Source organism: Lepisma saccharinum, chromosome 3 (assembly GCF_977018435.1).
Source record: "Lepisma saccharinum chromosome 3, izLepSacc3.1, whole genome shotgun sequence".
NCBI lineage: Eukaryota > Metazoa > Arthropoda > Insecta > Zygentoma > Lepismatidae > Lepisma > Lepisma saccharinum.
Window position 1 is genome coordinate 106486707 of NC_139231.1, and position 16578 is coordinate 106503284.

Genomic DNA, 16578 nt, shown 5'->3' on the forward strand with positions numbered 1-16578 from the left:
ATGGTAGTGGTCTGGTTCCGTGGCCAACTCTTTCTTCCGACCTAACCCCTCTTGATTTCTGTTTATGGGGGTGGATGAAGCAGGAGGTTTACCTGGATAGGGTGAACACAAGGGATGAACTGCACGTTCGCATTATGAATGCTGCTGCGTTAAGGCTCGGCTGGACCTTTGGCATTCAAATGGGCGAATTTTTTCAAATTTTCCTCTCCATTCGATAAACCTCTTGGATATTTCAAAATATGAAAAATTGCATACGCTTAGAATTGCTTCTTGAGCATTGACGTGAATTTTCATGTAGTTTTATTTCACTGCTGTCTATATATTATCAATAGTTTCGTGATTACATAAGTCTATTAAACTATTGATAATATCTAGACAACAGTGAAAGAAAACTACATGAATATTCACGTCAATGCTCAAGAAGCAATTATAAGCTGATGTAATTTTTCATATTTTGAAATATCCAAGAGGTTTTTCGAATGGAGAGGAAAATTTGAAAAAAATTTGCCCATTCGAATGCCAAAGGTGCAGCTAGGCCTTAATCCGGGAACTTTGTAGTGCAACACAATATGTCCTCCTTCCTCGTAGTACACCCTGGACTGCATTTTGCAGACGAATGAGGCTCTGGCGACTGGCACTATGGCCAGTATAATTTTGTGTGTGTTGTCCTGTTTTGTGTCCTTGTGTGTGCTGAGTGCCTCTTTACAGCCTCAGCTTTTAACAAAGATCAGAATATTTTAATATTTTAGTATCACGATACTGCAATTATGCTATTTTAGTTCTGGTAATGGGCTGTACCCCGTATAGCGCGACGGGTGCAAAATAGCCTTTAAGTGCTGCCACATCCAAAAATTTGAATTCAAATTCAAAACAAGATGTCCTCAGACATGCTCAGAAGTGCATGTATGTTGGTGGTGGTATTTTTGAGAGTGCTCTGACCTGCTACCATTTCTGTGGCCTTTTCCCTCCTTACATTCGTTCATGTGAGTACTGACCAGCAGGTGTTAACATTTCATTTTTCTACATTTATTGCTTGCTTCATTACTTAATTATCGTGTACTAATTACTGCTACACCACAAATTCATGCAATAAAGATTAGTATCAGCATGTCCCCTCTCGTATTTACTTACACCATGTTTTACTTGTTACTGTTTTTGTTCACGTTTTCCTACATCATTTTTATTTCTGTTCATATCTCGGTTATCGTTCAAAATCGGACCCATGTTCATATGAACTTTTTTTGTTTAGAATCGCCCATACTGCCAGTTCCCAAAGTATTGCCGCTTCCTCCCAGAACACCCCGTATTTACTGCAGAATTAATAAATTTTCCGTGAATTGCATAACTCTCAGGATAATTCTGACTTCAGAAAATGTGGCGTCGGCAAATAAATCAAAATTTCATGTTTAAGGGTCTATTTCGCATTTTTCAGTTCATTTCACATTATTTCGTGACAAAACAGGGTAAGAAAATGCACCTCACACCTTTCAGAAACATGAAAAATTAACATTACAATGTGTTATTTCACATTTCGTGTTTTTGTCAAAAACGAAATATGCATGCCTCTAATAATTATCAAGTTGTGCATTATATATTTTTAATTATATTAATTATACTGGAATCTGTATAATGTTCATATTGACATATCCATAATATTTATAATGGAAAGTGTAATATGCTTCTAATGTGATGTCTATAAAACTGCCAACTGCAGTTTTTATGGATTTTAATCCATTCCAATCTGTTCTTGTTAAATTCCAACTTTGTTTTACATCTACTTGAATTATATGCAGGCTAATTTTGCTGGCCTTATTCTTTAGACAGAATTAACGCAATAACATGGAAAGATGCAAAGTGTGTTAAATATTTTCATGTGCATTTTTTTGTTTTTTTTAGCTTGGCAAGAGTGTTATGATGAAGGAACAGGATACATATACTACTGGAATATGGAAACAAATGAAGTGACTTGGGAGATGCCTGAGGAGTATAAAGCTTATGTGGAACGAATGCATTGGTCCCTTCAAGCTGCAAGTAATTCCGAGAAGGCAGAGGACACTACACCAAAATGTGCAGAAAAGGGGCCATCCAAAAGTAAAAAACATAAATCCAGTGATTCAGAGGATGAGTGAGTATGCATTATATATATTTTTCTCTACCTTAAATTTTGTTCCGTACTGTTGGTTGTGATTGTGTAGCTGTGATTACTATTGGTGTGTACGATGGATTTTGCCATTTTCTGACAAAGTTGGGAAACTTTCAGGAAAGGAAATGTTTGCCATTTCTCCAAATCTGTGAAATATCAAATTCAACATAATATTTCTCCCTGAAATGCATTTTTCCATTTTGCATTTGTGGAATAAAGCCGCCATTTGCAAGAAATTTCCTGGTTCCTCGTAATACCAAGGATCAGGAAATCATCTCCGAAAATCAGGACGGGTGGAATTCTTTTCCTGATCCTGTTAGCAGCATTTTTGGATAGATATATAGATGAAATTTTCATACTAGAATTACTGTTTACAAATATTGTCACTACAACATTGCCTTTGCAGTTTGGAGCATATGTGCTTACTTACAACATTCATTCATCAGCAAGTCACAGATACCATTTGCAATCTTACTGTTTTTGCATATTATTGTTGTGTGAGTGTCACTTTGGTACAAAAGGTTGCATTTATTTCTGAAGGTTCATATCCCAGTGACACATTTTGCTTGTGATCTGGAAACTCTATAAAATATTCAAGACGATTGAAGAGCTCATTAACTGAGAAATATGCTCTTATCCATTTCTTGAATGCACAATATATGAAACTGGCCATCATCGTTAATTGTATGATCTTATCATCAAAATGTCATGAGTGAAGGAATTGTTAGAAAGTTAAACGAAGGTTGTTAAAATGTGCACAATCAGCCATGCAGCAGTTAACTTTCTGTAGTCAATGACGATTTAGTTCTTGTGGTCAAAGAAAATTCCTGATGACGTGTACAGTTCACAATTTCCTGGGGGAGGGGGGAACTTGTTTGGAAAACTTTCCTTTCTTCTTGTTTGCCGGAGAAAAAGTCAGATGAATTTGCCAGTCCCGGTTATCCGATATTGGTTTAGGAACCAGTGAAAAAAAAATTCACCAATCTCCACTCACAAGAGCTCATTAATCTGCAACTCGTGTATCCGTTACAATAATCCTTCCCCCTTTCTTCCTGCAACTTGGTTTGGGAATACATACGAATACATTTTTTTACCTTCCCGATGGCATACTGGTAACGTCGTTGCCTTATAACCAAATGGTCCAAGTTTAGATACTCGGTGGAGGCACATAGTGGTTCGGATCCCACTCCTAACTGTAGGTCCAGTCTCAAATAGCCTTCTGTGCATAAAGTGGACTTAAAACCTTTAGCGGATGGAGCCTCGCGTGCCTGTATTCTTGTTGAAGCCGGTGCCTTTTCAAGTGTGTACTTTTCAAACTTGCCACGAAGTACAAAAAAATGTCATCAAAGCTCGAGAACTAATTGTCGTAGAAGATAAAATTGGTTTTGTTTTCTTTCTTAAAGACAGGACTTTTAGTGGAGGTAAAATGTATACATCGTGCCTCCCAATAATTAGTGTTAAAGGAAGAAGAAGAAAAAATTGGACATGGCACGCCCCTGTCACCCCGCTCAGTAGAGTGAAGTGAGAAAAAAATGTAGTATGTAGACCATGCAAAGTTTCGTTGAAATCAGACTGATACTTCTTGAGTAAAAGAATAATAACATTATATAAAGCAGTGTCGCCAGCTTCAAGACTTCCGGAATTTCGCTTTTACCTCAGCTCTATGGAAGCTGGATGGACCAAATTTGGAGGGAAGTACGACAAAAGACCACTCTATGAGAATATGTAATGCTCGTGCTGCAACTTTAAAAAAAAAAACTGGATATTACAGCATTCAATAATATTGCGTAATTACGGAAAATTTCGAACTTTGGGCTTTGGCCATGCTTCCCCCCTAAACCCTTAATTGTCGGATGTTACTTAAAATGTTGCTTTTTGCTCATTCGTACATTTAGGGTTAAAATTTTTCAAAAAGGTTGAGCAGTTATAGCTTTTTATATTTGATTTATCCCATAGTAACAAAAGGGAAACTAAGGTCTTGTTCAAATGGCACTTGCAGAAAAAAAATGCACACAATGTTTAGTATGATCGCTGCTTTTCTTCAGAACCATTCACATGCTAAAAATAAGTCACAGTGTTCAATAATTCATTTGCATAAAGAAAGTGCTGCAACAACTCTGTCTTCAACAACCGTATTATCTTTAAATATTATGGTAATAAGACACAGGTGAACTTCTCCACCTGCAAGATGCTGTTGACTCCCCCTCCCTTTCTTCAGCTTGTTTGTAATGTTTATGACAGGCTAAGAAGTGTGGCGCCAGTCAATTGTCTGACAGCTTGAAAGATATCAGTTTCCGATCTGCTTCTGGCAGATACGACTTGCCCAAGGCAATTCAAAGAACGAAAGTAGGATTATTTAGCATTGGCCAATCTGGTTTAAGGGTGCATTGCCCATCCCCTGCCCTCTGGTGCAAACGACAAAAATAGAATTTCAAGTCGAGAGTCTGGTCCCATGGTTGCAGCTGGTAAAACCTGTTTGGGAATGGTTGGCATATGTTATCATCACGGATACCAAGACCAGCATTCTTTCGACCAAGCACAGTTAGAAACTTATATCCGAAGTATTTTCCTTGTTGGAACTAAAATCGCTGAACGTATAACTGAAATATATAGTATGCAGCCTTACAGAAATTGACAGGGGCCGCCGGAAAAAAAACGTACTAACGAGAAAAACAAACTATCGCGAAACACACAACTGCAATTGACATCTACCCTTCCATTTTGCTTGACTGTACCAGTTCTCTAATATCAAGTTTACCTGCTCTTTTCCTCTTTTTTTTTCACTCCAGTCTCCATCCCCTTCATGTGTCCGTACCACTCATTCTTGCTCCTCCTTTCTATCTTACAGTTTTTCTGCTGTCGCCATTTTCCTGATTATCTAGTCTTGTTTTTCCTACTATATTCCTGAAAATTTTCATCTCTGTTGGGGAGTTTTTGCTTATAATGTGAAAGTTTAATTCCCAGTGACCGCAACATTTGCCACATGACCGCAGGATATGGTCAGTCATAGATTGAATTGAAAAATACAGGGTCAACAAGGAGTCAAACCTGGTCCTCTTACATACGATGTGTGGCGAACGATGAGGGAATGCTTGTAACAACCTTAGACTACAAGAGAAATAATTGGTATACTTTATGATAAATACAGTTGAGACTGCTTTATACGTAACTCAGTTCTCCGTAATTCTGTTTTATATGTAAGTTACTACAGGTCCTGACAGAATATAATTTAAAAACGTGTTAATTAAACCTTATTTGTACATGATGCATTTATACCTAATTCGTTGTTATACATACTAATTTTCATAAAATACAGGGAAGTGGACGCTAATCTACACAAAACTAAAACTAAAATAGCTGCAGGTTTAGGCATCAATTGTACCACACTTTGCACAGTCATTAGTAATAGAGATGCTATTTTAGACAAATTTTTAAAATTGGGTAGTAAATCAACAAAACACAGACGTCATCAAGAGGGAAGATATGCAGATTTGTGATATTCCTTGTTAACATTAAAAGTGAAAGATGTTTAAGTTCAGCATAGAAAATTCTAATTCGCTAAAACTATAGTGTCTACTGTAGTATTTCAGTATCAAATTCTTAAATTCATTAATTTACCACTTTATTGCAGAAATAACCTGTATTACGTACATCTTGTTCTTCAGTTAACAGTATTTTAGTAATGATATGACATGGTATCTAAATCTGATTTGTAAGTAATTCTCAGTTATATGTATTATTTTCTCTTCACCTTGATGCACGTATAACTCAGGTTCAACTTTATTTTCATATTCTTTTCTTTCCAGAAAAATTGTGATGATTACATCGTATGGTCCTTCATCCGGCGATGATTCAGATTCAGATTCAGATTCTGATGCCAATGTGAAGCCTCCTCCCAAGAGACGGAAAGGTGTGAAGAGCAAATCAACTCATATTCTGAACAAACAGACACATAAGGATTTCATAGGTCCTGCATTACCATTTGGTTCACAAGGATCAAGTACATCTGATCTTCCACTTGGTCCTCAGGCACCAGATCAAAAGTCTGTGCCAGTTGGCCCCCTGCTTCCAGTTGAACAACCAGTAATTGGACCAAAACTGTCAAGTGATCATGTTGAGATTGGATCACAGTTTCTTGATGATCAAGCAGCTGTGATTGGACCTCAGTTGTTAGTGGATAATGAAGTGAATGGGCCTAAGGGTCTGGAGAAAAGAAGTGAAAGCTCAAATGAAAGATTATCACCACAACCTCCAAATGTTTCCTCTAGTGAACTTGTTGGAACCTTGGCTGCGAACTTTGGTGACAACCCGGTAAATGTAGATCACGATATTGACTATGATAATTATTCTGTTCCCGACTCGAGCGAAGACAAGCCAAGATGTTCCAATGCTGAGACTGATAGTGGTGCTTGCGAGTCCAGTGTGCCCAGAGATTGCAGGAGTAACAATTCGGCAGAATGCGATGCATCAAATTCTCAAAGTTCCACAAGCGAAGAGGAGTCAAACTGCATAGATGAAAACGAAATTGCCATTCTGTCCAAGCTACGAAGCAAAGCTAAAATCTTGAAGGAGCTAGGCGGCGATATTCCGGAAGAAGTGAAGCAATACATTGAGCCGTCGCACATAGCACAAATAGAGAAATCGATCGCGGAAGATGTGATTGCTCAAATAGAACAGGAACTTCCTCCGGATTACAAGTCCGACTCGTGTGAGGCGAAAGTTAAAGCTTCACCCGTAAGTGCAGAAAATAGTCCCAGACCAACATCGTTTGCCTTAATTGCTGGATACGGGAACGACTCTGATGAGGAATCCAAATCGCCCATCAAAGAAAAGAAGGAAAAACAAATGCTGTTTCCGATCGCAGATTACGAAGACTTAAATCCTCCTCCTCAAATGTCGTTGGCTATTCCGTCGTCATCAAAAGCAAATGTAGGCTTTCCTAAAGAAACTACCATTCCTGATGTCTCGCCAGCGGTGCCAGAGATACCGGAAGACCAGCCGGATTCCACCACAAGCAACAAAGCATTCCAGCGTAAGAAGCGACTAGGAGTAGAGCTACCATCAACAAGTGCAGCAGCAGAAAATAAAAAGGCATCAAGTGCAAGCTACACCACCACGTGGCCTCAGTATAATTCTGATCCAGCATCTGGAGATAACGTGAGACATGGTTTTGGTTTCCAAGGAAAGTTGCAGAACAACTCTAATTTTGATTCAGATTTATCACAGTCTCAAACAGCCACTGCTCGTCCGAAAGGAATGATACAGTTTGTAAAAGCTGAGACTATTAATCTGTCCCATACTAAACCTGAGACCAATAATGTGCCCCACCCTACAGATGTGAAGAAGGAAGATGAGTCAACGAAGAAAGAAGACCTTGAGACTGCTACGGTACCTACCGTACCTACACCTAATGCAAGTGGTAGTAAGTTGCACTTTTTTACTCTCTTTATTTTCATAGAAGTGGGATTCCCTTTACCATAAAAGTTGCACATTAGTAATTACATGACTACAGATTCCTGCATTAAATGATTAATTATTTGTGTACGTATGTAAAAAAAAAAAAAGTAAAAGTAAAGTGTTCCCCTGTGCATAGCACCACGCCATGAAGGCGTATAGGGGGTGTGGGGGTAACGCCCCACACTTTCTTGATCCGGTCGTGAGTGGAGGTGATGTGATCAGCATCACGCCCCTGACCGCCTTTACCCCCCAGGGTTTTCCCCAGGTACCCATGTTATTCGACGCTGGGTGGGCACCGGGGCCGCTTCCACCGTTAGAAAAGTTCCCGGATTTTAACCGGCCGGGGATCGAACCCGGGACCTTTGTGATTGTTTTTTTTTTGAAGCACTTGAACACTCACTTTACTTAAGTTGAAGAACATAGCACACTTTCTTTCTTTGTCATTTATAGTTGAACCTCATTTGTTATTAAGATTTTCCCCAATTTTATGAGCTTTTTAGCCACAGGCCTCTGAAAAACATATAATTAAAGTTCCATTGTATTTAATAGTTCTGATTTTATAATAAAGATTGGAAAAATAAATCGTATCATCTTGTGAAAAATAAGTAACTGTAGTTTTTTGTCAAGATTGTACAGATTCCCAGAGTTGTTGAAATTAACATTTGTATTAAATCACGTAAGCTTCATTAAAAAAGTACATCCATGTAAATGTAAATTATGTCAAATGCCACTAGAATTATTTGAGATGAAAGGTGAACTGTTTGAAAGATTTTTAAATAATAAAATAATCATGTTTGTGAATTTAAAAAATCTATAAACTAATACCATGATAGGGTTGAATAATAATATATAATTATGATGCTCCATCCTGTTCAAAGTAATATTATTTCAAAATCTGTAGTCAGTGTAAATTTTTCATCTGAACGAACCATTGTTCCATTTCAGTCATGCCCAAAATAGAACAAGTGGACAGTGCTCAACAACGAAACATTGTGGACCTAGCGCAAGTGATTCTGGAGAAGATAAACTTTCTAGAACAGAACAAAGAACAAGTGTCTCCCCTACACGATACAGGTGTTCAAACGGAGGTTAGTTTTTCTTTTATATTTTTTATTTATTGCATGTCATTCCCTCAGGAATGGGAGATCTTACTGGGTTGATGTATTACTTTCCACAGTAGTTGTTGATCCCAATTACAGAATTGAATGTTAATAACCAGGGAATGGATTTATATGTAAATACATATTTATGTATGAAGCTGAAATCACTTATATTTTGTATTGTCTTTGCACATCATGGCAGGTAGACTCGAAAAATTCATTTTTTATTTTCCATATATTAGGTTTGGACTCATATTTTACATATTTTAGTTGTTTTTACATATTATTTCTCAACATGTATTCCATATTCGTGCAATAATTACATGTCCCCATGTGATCAGAAGAGTTGGGTGAATTTCTTGCAAATAACTGACAACTTTGAAATACACTCCTATTACTTCTTGTGATTTTGAACACGGTTTTAGTCAATATAAATCCATTTTAAGAGAAAACCGAAGGAAATTTACGTTCGAGCACTTACAACAAGCACTTACAACAAAATTTTGTTGTTCGTTGTATTGGAAACAGGAAATGAAAACACATTTTGTGTTGTTTTGCAATTAATGTACTGTATTTTATGTAGCTTGTGTAGTGTCTTATGTTATTGAAAGGGTAAATTTTTACAACCTGAAGTCCATATTTAACACATTTTTACTACATATAAATCAGTTTCCTGTTATTAAGCAACCTTTTTTTCTCTTTCAGACGCTGTTTACTGCCTGGCAAGCAAGTGCACTATCATCCCCCTATTTCCTGTACTGGCTACAGACCACCACGGCAGAATTAGCAAAGCATGAGGATGAAGCTACTCCTCAAGGCTGGTCCTGCCAATGGGACAGGTATGACATTTCATTCTTTTATACCTATTGTAAATTGTTCTCTGTGACAGCCTACAAAGTGCTGTATTATATTGAGTGTCTGTCCACTTCTCATTTGGATATTGTTTGTGATGAGAATAATTGGGGGATTAAAGTTGTTCCTAAAACAAAAAAAACAATGAAGTTCCTGTTTAAAAAAGAGTCATACTTAATTCTGGCCGTGGTTTAAAAGCACAAAGATGTAGTCTATTTTCTGATAGCCTGTAAAAATAAGCTTGCTGTAAAAGGTAAAAATGGCAGGACAAGAAAATTTGAAGGAATCTCTGGAGTTAAACCTACAACTTAAATATCACTCACGGCTGGTTTAGAAGCTCGTCGATGAAGGCAACTACAAAGGAGAAGAACAGCTTGATTTTTTCCTGAGGTAAGGACAATTCTTTCCTTATTTTCATAATGTAGCATGACAGGATGTAAAATAAAGTAATTCAGGTTTAATGTTCACAAATAGAGAAATTTTGGCAAGCAATTTGGATCATCATTTTTTTTTCAATATGATCATTGTTTTGAATAACTGAATAAAAATGTTAATGTTCTAAATTTTTACGTAAAGAGCAAACTGGCCTCAAATATTAAATAAATTGCATTTGAGTGATTGTATAGTTTCTTCTTTTGGTCTCAAATGTGCATGTTTTATTCCCTTTTTTTTCTCCCTAAATAAACTGTTGCCACTTCAAGATTTATGCTTTGATCTCTCTTGACAGGATGCAGTGGATAGTTCAACCTAGAGGGGAGCATCAGGTGTCACTATGCATTTATTCAATGTGACACCTTTCACGCCGATCTGTAACGTGTGTAACATGCAAAATTGCCACTTTCAGTTCAGGTTATCACCCCATCTTTTTTTTTTAAGTTATCACATAATGTATCAAGTTGTGTTCCTATGTTAGTTCCCCATCCGCAGTTTCATATCATCATGATAATCATAAAAACACAAAATACTGTGAAATAATGCGTGCACCAACATATACATATGATAAAAAGTAAAATTTGGCTTGTTGGAAGTTTCATTTTTCTATTTCAGTTATTTGATACCATATTTGTCGATGTATAAGACCCTTTTTTGTACACATTTTTGAGGAAAAATCTTTATCACTGAATTTATAATTAATGTACAGTATTTCAAATATGAAGTAATATCTAAATCTACTTTCAACAAATAATTTACCTAATCTAAGTAGGAATTTTAATCTTCGTCTCAGAACAGAGAAGATTTCCAGAATTGAATGTAACCAAAAAACTTAGTATAGACATACAAGATGCACCCTGTTTCTCAGACCTATTTTTAAAGGTAAAAAGTGCATCTTATATGCCGGCAAATATGGTAATTCTTTTCTACCTCTTGGGTTAATTGAGACAGAAGTAAATAACAAATTGATAATAAATATTCACGTGCATTCCCCACTCAGCAAGAAAGTATACCAGAGCAATGAGGATAAATAAGGAACTAATAGAATGGATGATCCACCCATGCCTTAATCAGGGTTAGAACCTGGGACCTCTGTCTTAGAAGTGCATTATGCTGACCACTCTATATAGTGTGTAATAAGTCTTGTGCAGGATGATATGTACTTAGTGTTGGCTTGTTCCTTTCCTATCTAATTTGTTAGTTAGTAAATAAAGCAAAGCCAAATGTTTAATGCAATACTATTTAGCATGAGTATTTTTTTTTAATGACTAATGCAATCATAGTCTCATGGACAATCATCTTTATATCTTATGTATACATCCATGGTGGATTGCTTATCATACCACACTACAATGCCAGGGGTCCTGGGTTCGAATCAGAGTCTGGGCATAGTGTTCTTTGTGAGTGTCCCTTCATCATATAATCATTCATCCTCATCTTAGCGATTAGCCAAAAGAGGCAGAAAAGTGAAGTAAAATAAACTAAATCAACAACAACATTCTATGTATTGACTTCAGCCTAGGAATTTCTACACACACTAGGAACAGTCAAAACGTGTGGTAACATGAAACAAGTGTAGTATGCAAAATTGGGGCTAACCTTGTAATGTTTTTGAAGTATCTTTGTCTACAATCACCATCAAAAATATTCAAACACTTACTGTGGCATGTTTCACTATCTTTTCTTTGAAAAAAAAATCCTATCTAACTTACATGAACCATTCATGCATCTCCAACAGAGTGATAGCACAAGCCCCTATTTCATGGGACCAAATACGTGGAAATCTCAAGGTGAAAGGCTTGCAAGTGTGGGGAGAGTGTTTGAACACATCCCACTTGAATTTTCTCCTATTCTTGAACAATGTGCACAATTTACCTTTTACCACATTTCTTTGTCACTGACGTGCAGTTGGTGTTGTACTTCAGCACATTTTTTGCCCACAAAAATGGGTCAGTACATGAAACTTTGGTTTGAATACTACTTACAGTGAACATATTACTGATAAGAGACAAACTCTTCCTACCATGCAACTCTAAAATGGAAGAATGACTTCCATTTCATTGATGTATCTCTTTTAGGCCTCCCCGATGGCACAGTTGTAGCATCATTGCCTTGTAAGCGGTTCTGGGTTCGATACTCGGTGGAGGCACATAGTTGTTCAGATCCCACTTTAAACTGTAGGTCCAGTCCCAATTAGCCTTGTGCATAAAGTGGACTTTAAACACAAACTCAATGAATCCATGTATCTCTTTTGAGGCAAAAAGTTCTGGATGAATGCAACAAACTTTTTTACCTGGTATCAATAATAATTTTAAAGTGTTAATTTCCGAGTTTGTATTACTTTTAGTTCCACTGTTTCGTATTCTTCTGGAATGTGCGAAGATGATGATGGCAGTTGTCTCCAAAATTAATGGGAACTAGGAAATAAAGAAACAAATGGACAGCTTATGTCTGAATCCATATGGATGGACTGACAATACCAATAAAGTACAGCTATAACATTACAAATGTTTGTTGAAGAACATGAATGGTTCATTAACCTCCTTAATTAATTTGTAACCCAGTGATTGTGATGGGTTTTCCTGTGAAAAAGAAACTGTGTGTTTAGACATCAGCTTTACAAAACTAAGGTGTGAATTATCTGTTTATTTTCATAAAAATAATACCAAAATGGCAGAATTTTTGCACTAAATTACTGGCTGTTTATTGATATGTCAGATCAGTAAAATTATCAGTAATTACCAATATATTTACTTCAATCACTACCAATAGAGTACCGACTAAATTCTCTGATCCCTAAATAAAATGTTGATGGTCAAATAGAATACTTCAAGTGAGAAAGAACCGATTCTTAGTTCTGATAACAAGGTCCTCCCAGGGGCCTTCCCAGTGGCGCAGAGGTAGCATCGTTGCCTTGTAATCAAGGTGTCCTGGGTTTGAGCCCGGTAGAGGCACATAGTGGTTTGGATCCCACTTTAAACTGTAGGTCCAGTCCCAATTAGCCTTACTGTGCATAAAGTGGATTTAAATCAAACAAACAAACAAGGTCCTCCCAGCTTTTCTAGATACAAACCCTGTAACTGAAACTGGCGATTAAAGTATGTGGCATCGTTGAGTGACTGTGATCATCAAGGATATCAATTCACATTGGATTATGATTCGGCCATCATTAATTGCAGTATGCTTAATATTGTTAAATTATCAGAAGCAAAATTCATTGTAGTGAAATAAGAAAAATGGAAATATTGGTAAATATATAAATTACATTGATGTAAAGAAAAGGTTTAGAAAGTTATACATGTTAAGTAGAGTTACAGTAGACCTTAATCTCTGTTAAATAAAAGTATGTAATAACTTTATGGCATTTGTGGAGACCACAAATAGAATTTTGAAACACAACATGTAGATGGATCTTCTCTTGTCTTAAACATTTTCAATCTGTAAAGTGATTAACACTTCTTGCGATTGTTTTTCATAAAATTTCAACTGTCTCAAACAAGTATGTATGATTAGAAATCATAACTTTTTCATACTTTTTTAATTGGTAAAAGCCACTTACTTCATCATGTTGACTGTACATCATTTTTCTTATGCAATTTATAAAGTTCCGTTTCTCTTGAATATACCTGAATGAATTTATAAACAAGATAACAAAAGCTCCCTCATCATTCACCTGATGCTGATAAATTACCAATATTCTACAGATCCAGTACAACATTATGAATGTTCTATCAAAAACACGAATGGTTCAATAACTACTTTAATTAATTTATGTAACTAGGTGGCAGCTGTGAGGTTTGCTTTTGAAAAAGGAACCATGGGTTTCACACTGACCTGAAAAAATGCAGAGAAATTGTCTTAAGGGTGAAAAAGTCATGAAAAGTCCAGGAATTTTGTAAAAACATTCAAAACTTTGAAAAGTCTAGAAAATTGGATGATTTTTGTGCTTGCCAGGGATAGACAAAAAAAAAAACACATTTCAATTTTTTTTCAACTGGTAAAATATTTTGTGTAAAGATGTTCTTTTATTTCTATCATTCAATTTGAACAATGTTGAATAAACTTCATTCATTTAATTATCTTGCCTAGTTGAAGAGACTTCTTTATTAGTATTTTGATTCATCTGGGAAGTTATTTAAAAGTACCTGGAAGAGACTTATTTATTAGTATATCGATTCATCTGGGAAGTTATTTAAAAGTACCTGGAAAATAGGAAAATCAGATAATTTTGTTTTGCCAAGTGAGGACCCCAAAGCTTGGACATGTTTATGTTCACAAAATAATAACAGTGACAGCATTTTTCACCAAATTAATGAATTTACATTACACACACACACACACACACACACACATACATACATATATATATATATTTACAACTAGTGACATTTTGTGGTTTGTAATTATACATATTTGTTCACTCGTGCTGACAACAGTTGGAATATTATAATACTTGCACCAGAAGTCCTAATTCAATGTACAATTGCACATTAAAAAATACTAACATTATATTCTTGGTTGTTACACATCTGCAGGTGAATAATCTCTGAAATGTGAGGGGTAGGGGTAAGTAAACCTGATGAAAGGAATGTTTGTTAACATAGCACACAGTAAAGTGTTGAAACATAAGCAAATTGCATCAGGGCTCCCAGGTTTGAATCCCAACCTCCTCAGCATGGGTGTTTTTTGTGAGTATCCTTTCATCATATCATCACTCATTCTCATCTTTGCAATTAACCAAAAGTGGTGGAAAAGCAAAGTAAAATAGACAAAACCAATCAGTAAGCAAATTGCAGATATTTTTTTTGTATTTATTCAGTCCAGTAGATTTTTCTTCTGCGATGCTCTGATGGCAAATGTAGATATGATTGAAAATATTTTAAAACCAGAAGAAAAATCCGTGTGTTGTAGTTTTTAAGATTTTATGTTTGTTTATTGTTCAAAAATTAGTATTTTGGTATTGTTAAAAATTCATTGTGAGATAAATGTACTTGCGGTATATCTTTTTTTTTAGTTTATTGTTTTTTTATTTGTTTTTTCCAAAATATTTTACTTGTTTTACATGAATTATTTTTTTCCTCCAACTTGGTGTAGGACTTACAAGAGGTATTATTATCATAATGGATTTACTGGTCAAACCCAGTGGGAGTACCCTGGTGTGGAATCGCAGACTTCTGGTGTGGAATCACAGACCTCAGGCGAAGTAGCAACAACAAGCTTGTCCATTCCACAGCCACCGAGGACACCGCCACCACCAATGATTTCTTCAGCAAAGAATGAAGAAGATCAATTTAATCCGCCACCTCCACCAATAATCTCAGGTGACACGTGGAGGGAGAAACGACAGCAGGATAACAATCCAGGTCGAAAGAAAAAGAAGAAGAAAGTAGAGGACTCGAAAGATAAAGGGGAAGTTACCTCCACAAGCTCTGATTTGTCGAAAGAAATTAGTAAGTTTCTGTTATCTTCGTTTCCTGTTCATATTTCACTTAGCGGTTGTTTTCATTTTCAGGGTTCAGCAAACAAACAGTGAGAATTGTAACATGAATGAATGTCTTTCATATCTGAATTAGGGCTGAGTCGAAATTGATGTATTGATTTCAAAAAGTATTGGTTAAAAATCAATTGGCAATACTAGCCTATACTTTTCTGAACTGTGGGCATTATTTTACATGGTCTGTAAAATGGCATGTTCACTTTTGTGGAGCCTAATGTTCTGGAAATTATGCAAAATATACGATTTTCCATCAATTTCTTGTGAAAATTAGATTTTGTGATTAACCTTTAAAAGAGTGATGTGACATACATGTCATATTTTGGTGAGGTCACTAATGCCAAGATGTGATGCACATGTGACATGGAGCATTTTGGACTTTTGGAACATACTGTGCTCTGACTCAGGTAATGTTCCGAGAGAAATGTTTCGAGTGCTACACAAGTATTGAGGTATCTAATTAGTAATTACTAGAGGCACATATTTTTGGTCGATTTCGGTTTCAAAAGCGGTAAATAAAATGAAATTTCGGTGTTATAGCGGTGAATAATCACATGAAAAGTGCTATATTAAAAGACATTTTGGTTTTCAAATTGTGAATATAATCCTAAGTTTGATTTAAAACTGCACTTATTACACAAAATAAACTTATCCCTTCTAATAGCACATTTATATAGTTACTAGAGTATTAAGTTTATTCCTGTGTAAAGGGGTTTATTTTTGCTTCTCAAATATTTACAGCAGAATTAATCAATTTTCCGTGAATTGCATAACTCACAGGATACTTCAGACTTCAGAAAGTGTCGCGTCGGTATATAAACGGTAAATTTCGTGTTTAAGAGTTAATTTCGCTTTTTGCAGTTCATTTCGCATTATTTCGTGACAAAACATGGTCACAAAATGCATCTCACACCTTTCAAAAACATGAAAAATTAACACTACAATGTGTTTTTTCACATTTCGTTTTTTCGTCAAAAACGAAATATACATGACCCTAGTAATTACTAAAGTTTAATGTGATTCTGGCTATATTTGGGATGTGGACTTTAAATTTTCTGCTTTTACGTTAGAAAATATTTTTCTCCAGAAGTATCAACAGC

General features: G+C 35.9%; 1 protein-coding gene across 3 annotated transcripts in view; it reads left to right on the top strand.

The window, feature by feature from the left end:
- The window catches only part of LOC145985276 (uncharacterized), a 39299-nt gene that overhangs the window by 9979 nt on the left and 12742 nt on the right, over positions 1-16578 (top strand). For all 3 annotated transcript variants that reach the window (XM_083119095.1, XM_083119094.1, XM_083119096.1), the window contains exons 5-9: positions 1897-2125; positions 5950-7565; positions 8546-8688; positions 9406-9539; positions 15079-15434. In XM_083119095.1, the coding sequence (XP_082975221.1) occupies positions 1897-2125; positions 5950-7565; positions 8546-8688; positions 9406-9539; positions 15079-15434 (2478 nt within the window). The remainder of the gene's footprint in view (positions 1-1896; positions 2126-5949; positions 7566-8545; positions 8689-9405; positions 9540-15078; positions 15435-16578) is intronic.